The sequence below is a fragment of the Prosopis cineraria genome, unplaced genomic scaffold, assembly GCF_029017545.1.
Source record: "Prosopis cineraria cultivar Desert tree isolate PC_DT_omini unplaced genomic scaffold, ASM2901754v1 PC8, whole genome shotgun sequence".
Lineage (NCBI taxonomy): Eukaryota > Viridiplantae > Streptophyta > Magnoliopsida > Fabales > Fabaceae > Prosopis > Prosopis cineraria.
The window spans coordinates 22792038-22803671 of NW_026555339.1; the positions used below are offsets into that span (position 1 = coordinate 22792038).

The 11634-nt window shown below is 27.6% G+C and overlaps 1 protein-coding gene across 1 annotated transcript; it reads left to right on the top strand.

The window, feature by feature from the left end:
• The first annotated feature begins 1113 nt into the window (after window positions 1-1113).
• On the top strand, window positions 1114-10396 carry LOC129317476 (alpha-galactosidase mel1-like). Its single transcript, XM_054961797.1, has 11 exons — window positions 1114-1166; window positions 1259-1397; window positions 1824-2060; window positions 3764-3929; window positions 5075-5136; window positions 5707-5873; window positions 6648-6745; window positions 7325-7383; window positions 7497-7631; window positions 8879-8939; window positions 10176-10396. The coding sequence occupies exons 1-11, from the start codon at window positions 1114-1116 to the stop codon at window positions 10394-10396; spliced, it is 1398 nt and encodes a 465-aa protein (XP_054817772.1).
• Window positions 10397-11634: the final 1238 nt, after the last annotated feature.

An 11634-nucleotide genomic window follows, 5' to 3' on the forward strand; every position in this document is an offset into this window, starting at 1 on the left:
ATAAAATATTTTTAATCAAATAATAAAGTAGTTATTTATTTTCAAACTAACCCTATCTTTTCATATTTACTCTTATAAATATCCTAAAATAAATATAAAATAATTTATTCAATAGGAGCACTTAAAAAAAAAAGGTAATGATTACACATTAAAAGACTAAAAATGTCTTATATTATTTAACATTCAATCACTCAAAAACTACTTTATATTTTTTAACAAAGGAAGTATATCCTTTTTTTTAGATAGAATTTGCTTTATTTTAATAAAGGAAATATTGTTTTTGCACCCAAACCATAAATTACACTCAATTCTCAAATGACTTAGTTATGGCCTATTAATTTCACGAGATTTATTTGTGGATAAGTCTCTTATATGATATCTATACATAATTCCCAAAATTTTATATTATAAGAAGAGAACTGCTTATTGCAAATAGACTCAATAATACATGAATTTATTGGGTTTGTTAAGTCTACTTTTTTACTTAAAAATTATGTGAAATCATTTGTAAAATTGACAGATGCTAAATCCATTCACGTAGTTGCCCATTAAGTATGTTCATAGGTTAAGATAGGATCCATGTATGTGAGGCTACGATTTTGGTGATTCTAATTTGTTTGTGCTTTAATTCCCAAATTCAATTACATTGAATGACTATTCATGTCATAACGGGGAAAATAAAAGACTATTCATGTATACATTTGTTGAAATATCCATATACCCAACAATATAAAATATGTATGGATGCATTCAATTTTTAATTAGTACAATTTGGTTTTCATTCGTATAATTTTTTCTTTTATATTTCATATTACCTATTATCTATAAAGTAATTATAAATTGCAATATCTAATTATTAACATGAATAAGCTATTACAAGTTTACGTTATGAATTTACATTGAATCTACCTTCATATACAAATTAACCGTATAACATTATAACTCACGAATTTGACAATATGATTAATACACATTTATCTTTTTTTCTTCTCAATGTAATCTCAAATTATGAGAGATTGTATTCCATAAATAAATATGCTAATAAGTATAAAAAGGTCTCTCAATTCCTAAAAACATACCTACCACCTGTGGAAAATATCTTCAGCAGCAACTATGAAGTATCTTTGTGTCTCTCTTTGCTTCCTCGTCCTCCTCCAGTTTCAGAGGTCATAATAATAATATTTTATTATATGTATAATATGATCTGTTTATGAGAGAGATAAGAAAATTATTTAATCACTTGCAAAATTATTTTCAGTGTCTCATCACAAAATAATGCTGATGTTCCACCAAGAGGCTGGAATTCCTATGCTTCATTCAGCTGGATAATTTCTGAACAAGAATTCTTAGACAATGCTGTTGAACTTGCCAAGCGTCTTCTTTCAGTTGGATATGAGGTATAATAAATTATCCTTAATTTTTTTAATCCAATTTTTTTAATTCCATCATTCAATATTCTAGAAACATGGGATATCACCACCTCTTACCTAAACTAATCTGAGCCTCCTACCTTGACGACACCTTTGACATATTTATTTAACACACACGACTGTATATCCTAAGACTCGAATTCAAGACCTTAGGTAAAGATATTCAATTTTTTTACCTAACAATCACCACCTCCCACCCAAACATTGGTGGCTTCACGTACCTTGAAGCACCTTTGATATTTATTTTATGTGACTGTATATCCAGCAAGATTTGAATTTAAGATCGAGGATAAGCTAAAACTAGTTAAACTAAGCGTCCCTTGGTCAAGAAATACAATTTTTGACTAATATACTTTATAAAATAATGCTAATATTTTCTCTTTTTATTTGTAGTATGCTGTGGTGGATGCTTTTTGGTTTAGAAGTCTTGATGACGGAAGTGATACAATTGATGAATGGGGGAGACCTTGGCCTGACCCTAAAAGGTGGCCTTCTTCTGTGAATGGTGTAGGCTTCAAAGCTGTGGCTGATCAAGTTCATAGATTAGGTCTCAAGTTTGGGATTCATATTCATGGAGGGATAAGCCAACGTGCGGTTGCTCGAAAAACTCGTATCCTTGATTCCTCTACGGTACATATATATATCACCTTCTAATTATAAGTTTTCTTTGATAAAATGGATCAGTATATATTGAAAAAGAAAAGAACATTAAAGTACAGTAGTTCAAAAGTGAAAAAGAATAGGGAAAGTGGAAATTAGTTTTAACATTTGCAATTGAAAAGATCTTTTAATAAGCTATGAATGTAACAAAGTCAGAGTAGATATGCCCGATTATATTTACGCATGAAGCTTTTGAAGTATTGTTTCTTGTAGCAAACCAAATTGAAGTTTGACTTTGCTTTGAGAAAAAAGGCACTTTTAGTTCCATAATTTTATATAAAATTCAGTTTGTTCATTTAATTTTATAAAATATCATTTCATTTCTTTAACTAGCTTTAACATTGTTAGTCTCAAATAATAATTTTTTATATTAGCCATTTCTATTTGAAAAGATTAAACTTAATATGTTGATATTTAAGAATATTTTATCAATTTAGACATTCAATGTTTGTCATTGACTCATTTTGTTTGTTGATAAAATTAACATTGTTAGAATTAGAGGATTAACACTTTATAAAATTAAGAGATCAACATAAAATATCATGGAAAGTTAAAGGATCAAATATGCACTTTTGTCTTTTGCTTTTATGTTAGGTAAAATATAATTCTTGGTCACTATATTTTTAATGTGTCCTAGTGTTAGTCCTTATCATTACTAATTGTTGGTCACTATATATATTGCTCCAAGTTGCTTAAGTTTTATATATATGTAACATTAGTGTTTATCATTACTAATAGAGTTAAATATACTAATGTGTACATGACTCTATTTAATTTTGTTGCTGATTTAGTAAAAGTATGATGAGTTCGATACTGTATGAACAAATTGCTAGCTACTATACTTTTTGCATATCTACCCTATTCTTATTTTAATTTGCTTTTTTTTAGAAAAAATTAATCTTTTAATCCTCCAACTTTTAAGTCACTTGTAACTCAATCTCTCAACTATGACTCGCTGTGACTTAGTCCCTTAACTATAACTCGCACATGACTCAGTCCCTCAACTTTTGAATCACTTTCAAATTAGTCCCTTAATTTCTATAAATTTTTTTTTATGTTAGCTTATATCTCACATCAATTAGCAAGAAGAGGATATTTTAAAATAATATATGAGCATTTTTTATCCCTCTTATTTGATAAGAATTTTTAAAAAAAATTAAAAAATAAGGACCGAGTTATAGGTAAATCAAAAGTTGAGGGATTGAGTTGCAGCAAATTATAGTTGAAAGACTGAGTCGCAGTGAGACATAGTTAAACGACTGAGTTACAAGTGAGTTAAAAGTTGAAGGACTGAAAGATTAATTTTTTTTAATTTTTGTTTTTCCACTCATTTTTTATATAATTCATCATAATTTTAATAAGTTAGTACAGAAGTAATAGATTTTATGCACATGTTAGCTACCTGTTAAGTCCTTATAGTCATATTTAAAAGTATATGGACTAATATTGTAGACATATGAAATTTAAAGAACTTGAAACGATGAAAAAGGTATAAAAATTAATACCAAAACATATTATAAAAGTATGTATAAGGACCAAAAGTTGTATTTAATTTCCCTTTTTAATTTATTATTAACTATATGTATTGACATTATAATAAATATTCTTGGTGTTTGACCCATTTTAGTTTAGTCTTGCAAACTAATGATAATATAATACAATTGCATGATTAGGGGAAAGCTTATAATATAGGTGGTGAAGAGTGGCACGCAGATCGCATACAAAGTGAGCCTTGTGCATATGCTCCTACTTTCTTAAAGGTCAATACATCCGTTGAAGCTGGGCAAGTCTTCTTCAAATCTCTCATCGACTTGTACGTTTCATGGGGCGTTGATTTCGGTACTTAATTACTCTCTTCGACTTTATGTATGATTACTATCATATTTTGTCAAAAAATTGAAATGGGCACAAGCTTAGTGGTTGAAATGGAGAAAGACTAGAGGAATTATTTATGATTGAAATACCTGATAAGCTTAAAAGTTTTATGAACTGCTATATAAGACTAGCCATGTTATAAATGATGTATAGTGAATGTTGGACTTTATAAAGGGGCAAGAAAGGCATCATGTTGGTCAAAATAATAGAGATGAGGATGTTAAGATAAATATGTGGGTATAAAAAAAAAGAAATCTTTATACAAGAATAAGTGGGTGTGGCACATATATTAAGGAGAAGATAGTATATAATTTATTTGAGATGGTTTGAACATGTATAAAGAAAATTGTGAGAGGCATTGGTCAGCAAAGTGGAATAGGAAAGTTGCTGAACGAAATATTTTGATTAACAATATATACACTCCAAAGGTTTTTTTTGGTTATACAGCCTTAAGTGTCATGTAATCTACATAATCAATTCTATCTAATAGGATAAAGCTTTGCTGAATCATGTGTTCTAATTTTAAAATAAAGAAAACCCAATGAAAGCAACCCAGAGATTTTTGACTAATTGCACAGAAAATGAAAAGATGACGACAGAAATATAGAGCATATTTGAAATTATTTTTGTTTTATTATTTTAAGAATTGATATTTTGTAGAACATATTTAAAAAAATAATAATAATAATAAATATTTTTTTATCTTTCCTTGTTCTCCATAACAACAATCTCAAAACATTTAAAAAATGTTTCTGTTTTTTTATTTTTTAGAATAATATTTTATTTGTTGATTTTCCAAAACACTTTTTAAAGACTGGTTATCAAACAAATTTTATTTATTTTTTATTTCAAAAAACAGGAAAATATTTTTAAAATAGGTTGCGCTTGTATTTTCTCATTTTGTTACTCTTCAAAGATAGCCGCGTCATTAATTTGCATAACATTCCTTGAGTCCCAATGACCTGTGGGCTCCACTATTTCATCCTTTTCGATCAGTCGTTACTTGAGTCTCACTACGTTAATTGGCATGTCATATACTGTGCCATGGTCTATGTACAAATTGTCATGGTCGCTTTAATTGACTTAAATAAATTATTGTCTTTTCGCAGTGAAACTTGATTGCGTATTTGGTGAAAATATCAATTTAGACACAATATCTACAGTGTCAGAGGTACGTTGGAATTTTACACACTCATTCATGAATTAATGACAATGGAAAGAATGTTAACGTATTATCATTACAACAACACATATACTCCTTTCTCTTATATTTATATTTATAAAATAGGGGGAGAAAATATTTTTTATCTTGTTTATAAATTATGTCATTATTTTTTTATCACAAGTTTTTTTTATTTTCATTAAATGTCTATAGACATATATATTTAATTAATTAATAAAAAATTTAAAATTTATTAAATATTTTTAGATAAAATTAATAAATTTTAATAATATTTTTTAATAAAAATATATTAAAAGTGATTTATAAATAAAATAAAAAAATTATAATAAAATAACAGAAAACTTTTAAGTTAAAAAAAATCGTATAACAAATTTATATAAAAAGTCACTGACACTTTTCATCAAACTATTCATGATGAACTGTGTGCCTCACCGTAGACATGATCTATCTGTGCAACACATAGACCCGATCCAAGTACAGATCCGACCCGGCCATAGTTCTTTTTTTTTTTTTTTAAAATGATGAGAAACTAAAGATGATGTTATGGCTTTATATAAGATTTTGGAAGAGAATGATCAGAGGCAAGTTTTGCTATCAGTGTCTCCTGGAGTCGGAGCAACAGAAGTAATGGCAAGGCAGGTCAGTGGACTTGTTAACATGTATCGTGTCACTCCCAACAATTGGGATCAATGGTCCATTGTTGTTGAACGTTTTGCTATAGCCAGGTAATCAATTAATATATTAAATTATTCAATTTATTATTTCATAAAGTATTAATGGGAGAATTTCATTAAAGGTCATTGGATGTGACATAATTTCAATTAAGTCCAAAAAATTCTGAAATTTCACTATAGGCTAATGAAACTAAAATGAAATAAATTTTATTAATTAAATGATCAAAATGCTCTTCAATTATAATTAACAAAATTAAAATAAGTAACATTACTATAATAAAAAATTAAATTATAGGTTTTACAAGCAACATTACTAAAATAAACGTAACTTGTTATTTTTATAATATTACTTATAAAAATCATAACTTAACTTATTATTCTAATATTATTACTTGTAAAAAAATCATAACTTGACTTTTTATTATAACAATATTACTTGTAAAAACTGTAATTTGATTTGTTATTTTATTAATGTTATTTGTAAAAACTATAACTTAACTTGTTATTTTAATCATATTACTTGTAAAAATCTAATGTTATTTGTAAAAATCACAACTTGACTTGCCATTATAGTATTACTTGTAAAAATTATAATTTAATTTGACTTGTTATTTCAGTAATTTTAATTATAATTAAAGAGCATTTTGATCATTCAACTAAGGAAATTTATTTCATTTCAATCCTTTAGGCTTAGGGTGAAATTTCAGAACTTTTTAGGCCTCAATTAAAATTATGTCACATCCAAGGGCCTTCAATAAAATTCTCCCAATATTAACTGCATGTGACATCAATTTGTTGGTTAACTATTAATTACTTTTCTTTTAGGGATTTTGCTGCTGCTGGTTTGATTGGAGCTGCTGGGTTGAAGGGGAATTCATGGCCTGATTTGGACATATTGCCTTTTGGATGGCTAACAGAACAAGGTTCATCACAATAATAACATTGAAATTTTCTTAATTAGAACTGATTTTAACACATGTTATGGGTCACCAGAAAATATTTTCTTTGACAGATAATTAACATTGGACGTTTCTTAATCATTTCATTATTTGTTTAGCGCACCCATCTGGTGTATGCTTTTTTCTTTACATATTCCTAAATGAGTATTATGGAACATATACTTATAGTCTTATTTTCAATGCAGAGAAAAAAATTATTATTTTTATCTTATTTATAAGTTATATTATTGAATTTTTATTATAAAATTTCTTCTTTTACACTCCAAGAAATTTTTGAGAAAGTAAACGTTGTTAAAGCTAAGTGTGTATATTTACTAAGGGTGCAAAGCTGAGAATTGATTATATTTTTAGATAGAGTTAATGAGTTTTAAAATTTCTTTTATTCTAATATAATATATTAGAAGTGACTTATAAATATGTCAAAAAGAATATAGAAAATTATAAAAATTTTGCAATTACATATGTAAATTAAACTAGAATATTGGACTTGCTTAAAATTAACTATATTATATATTAATTCTTACTTTCAACTTCACTTTTTAGATGTGAAGCAAGGTCCACACAGGAATTGTAATCTTTCGCCTATAGAACAAAGAACTCAGGTCTTGTGTTCAACGCATCACGAATTAATTAATTTGTTGTTCTATGTATTTTCATTAATCGGATTAATTGCTCAAATTAAATTGTAATTAATTAACATATTCTACTTTCACAGATGACTTTGTTTGCAATGGCAAAATCTCCTATTATGTTTGGTGGGGACTTGAGGAATGTTAATCCAGAATTACAAGATCTTCTCGCAGATGGACTCCTCCTACAGATAAACCAAAATAGTTCAGACAACACAGCGGTAAGTGAAAAACACACACAACATTAGTGTGTTTTAGTTAATTAAGATAATTAATAATATACTTTTGATTTATTATATACATAAATAACTCAGGGAAAATCTCATCAAATGTCTTCAAAACTAAGATATTCACAAAGAAGGTTCAATAGAAAATGAAATTATTGCGTGCAGGGCCATGGGCCTTGATAGCCATTAAAATTTTTTAGTGAACTGACGCAAAATGCCTCTTAATCTTTGTTTTTTTTAACAAAAAATGGGTTGTTGTCGCTGGTCGTTGGAGTCACCACACTAGTGAGGAGGCTACCACCGTCAATCACCAAAGCTCCAACATCGACTACAAATAGTCAATCTTGGTCAAATACACTAAGGGGCTAAGGTGACTGATGTGGTGGGCTCTAGCGGCTGGTGATGGTGGCAATTTTTTTATCAAAAAATATTAAGGGTCATTTGTGTCATTTAACCAAAAATTATAATTGCAATCAAGGCATTTGTGCCAGCGCATTATTTCATGTTTCATTGGGCTCTCTTTGTGAATATCTTTGTTTTGAGGGCATTTAATTAAACTCTCCAAATAACTTACTCCCTTTGATACCTATTATAAGACATTTTCAATTACTTTACTAGATTGAAGTCAAAAAATGATAGTTAACTCATTAAATGGCTTTACAAGATTTTTTTTTCCAACTTTATTTCTACTTAAAATAGGAAGAGAGAGATACACAGTATATAATAAACCCAAAAAAATAAACTTATAGCAAGAGTAAAATTGAAAAATGATAATAAATAATCTTCATCCACCTTATAATAATGACAAAAAAATTATTCTAAAAAGTGTCTTATAATATGGATTAGAAAGAATATTTGTATGTTACAAGCACAAATCTTTTAAAAAAAAAAAAGCTCATCTCAAAAAGACTAATTAACTTATTTGGTGAGAGAACTCTTTAAATTTATAAACTTGATTTCACTTACTTGACGTGGGACTTCTATTAATGTGAGGATTACAAAATAGAACTTACTTACAGCTGCAATATCACGCCATTGTTTTCTAAATAATTTTTTGTTGACTGAGATTCAAACTCAAGATTATCATCAGCTATATATATATATATATATATATATGTAGGTAGTAAAGCATTTTCACAATAAAACGAAAAAAAAAATAATAATAGACTCAAGAATTATTGAATAAGTTAGTCTTAAGTACAATTTCATTGACATCTTTTCACTTTGGATTTTGATGACAGCTTATTCTACCGGAACCGAATGATCCAACGCTTCCTACTTGGCTTGCATCTTATGGTAACGGTATGTCTCTTTTTTTCCTTCATTATTTTTTCAAGTTCATCGAAAAGTTTGAACTCTAAATACATGTTCGGCACACGAAAAAATATTTTTTTTTTTAAAAAAAAGAGAAATGTATTTAAAACACTGATTTTTTTAAATTTTTTTTAACAATCAAATAGTGTATAAACTATTTTGCACACCCCAGCATGCTCAAATCATCTGAAATAGCCACTTATGTTTATAAAAAGTATGATTTTAGAATTAGGTTTGAATTAACTATCTTCACCAAATTTTTTAACAAGTAAAAAAACGTTAAGTATTGTTGAAATAAATTATACTCCCTCTGTTTAAAAATGTAAATTATTTTTTGAGGAGTTGAATGTTCAAAAATATAAGACAATTTTAATCTTTCGAGGTGTAATCATTGTCTTTTTTTAAAAGTGTCCCTATTAATAATAACTTTATATTTATTGTATGGTGTTTAATAGGGATAAATATGAAAAAATAAGGTTAGTTGAAAAGTAGGTAACTACTTTATTGAGAGGTGAGATTTGCTTAAAAATACTTTATATTTTTAAATGGAAGAAATATATATTTATTTGCAATATATGCTCAAAATATAATGTTCAGTTAAATTTTATTTTTTTAACTAAAATATTCTCCATTATTAATTTGATTTTTTAGGCCAACTTTCTAATTATTGGACTTCGTCAATTTGTTTATAATGAAATTTAATATTTGAACCAATTTAATTAAATTCACGCTTAAAGGTAAGCACGGATTATAAATCTTATTCTTAGTTTCATTCAAAAGGTGAGTGGTACAAATCTACTGACTCAATAAGCGACTCATGTGTCACAATAATAATTATCTGATTTAATCAAATGATTATAAGAGATTTTGTCACATGATAATTAAAAAGTATTAAAGCACAAAATTTTAGATGAAAATAACATATGTGATGAGTTTTGATCGTAAGGGTTGTTTAAAATTTTTTGAGAGAAATGCATTTTGATAATTTTGAAGTTGATGCAATTAAATAATTACAACTTTGATACTGATTAAGCAGGTAGATTTAAGTCATTCACCATATCCTGATATCCCAATCTGTTTCTTTCACACTCTTAAATGTTTTTTGCTTACCTTGTGGTTGTTTTTTCCTCTTTGAATTTCTATTTCATGATCTGTAATTAAGTATAATTTCAAACTAGCCCTAATTATTAATTAGTTTCTCTCTATTTCTTCTTGTACTCGCAGGGGTGTTCTATGTTGCAATTTTCAATCTAAATGATGATCCCAGGACTGTGAAATTCGATATTCCATTCTTAGGATCTCACCTTCCCGCAGGGAGATCATTCAGTACTTGTGCTGATGGCAATGATTATTATCATCCTGATTTCGAACTTGTTGACAACAAGATTGAACCAGAAATTCCAGGACATGACTGCTCACTCTTTGTCATGACATCATGTAGCTAACCTCTTCAATATAATTAATTATGAAAAATAAATGTATTATTGTTCTTTATACTACAATAAAAATAACTACATTATGTCCCTGTGCGATTTAGAAGGAACACACTATTGATGCTATTTTTTATTCTAGCATTCATGCTAATTTTTATGGTTAACGGAAAATAGTTTTAATGTAATTTATCATGACAAAAATGTTTCTATTGAAATTATATTGTATAAAGGAAGATTAGGAAAATATGGAGGAAATTTGAATGGGAGAGAGAGATTGTATGCTCAGAAAGAAGTGAGCAATTTTTTTTTTTCAAAATCTTCTAAAGAGCATGTGAAATTAAAAAGTTTTGACAAAAAAATTATATGCACATTGATTTATGCAACATAAAAATTTAAACGTACAGCCTACCAATAAAAAACAATTTTTTAGAAAAATATTTATGGAATTTTTAAATTTTAATTGACATGTAGAAAAAATATTTAAATTAAAAAGTACAGCCGACTACTTATTTTCAAATTTTCATGATGTCTTGAGATGTAATCCGTGTCTTGAATGAGTTGGAATTGTCGTCACTTTACCTGTTGATTAAAGAACAAACAATCAACATATATATGCAACTTTATCTTGAAGAAAATTAAATGATTAGCTGTGCAAACAAGAAGAATCATGGCCTTCCCTGTGCAGAAATTTGTAAAACATTCTTGAGAGGTACAATGTGAAATACATAGAAAATGAGAATATAAGGTGTAGAAGCCAGAATATGTTTTGACGAAAAGATCCCTACATCGCATGAATATGGTATTCAGAGATAGGATATACATGGATTCCTACAAAAGATACAATAAAAGGAGACCCAGAAGTGAAGAAAGAGGCTGTAAGGAAGCAAGTTCCAAGGCTTCCAAGGGTAAAAAGAATCAATGTCAACCCTCCTCTACTCCTCCTCTCAACCTCAACCTCGAACCACAAAGCATGCCTCCCTTCCAACCAACTCATCCCAATACCTTTGAATTCGATGACGGATCTAGAAAAATTAAATAGTGAGGGTAAAATTTACATTTAAAATAAATATTAATATTTTTAAAATATAATATTTTTAATGTTTATTAAATTAAGTTAAAGATAAAATTTATAATAATAGAAAAATAATAATGTCTTTATAAAACAAAAATTTTTATAAATATTAGAAAATAATATTTTTTTAAATTTTATTACTTATAAATTAAATTTGCCTACATTGTTTTTTATAGTA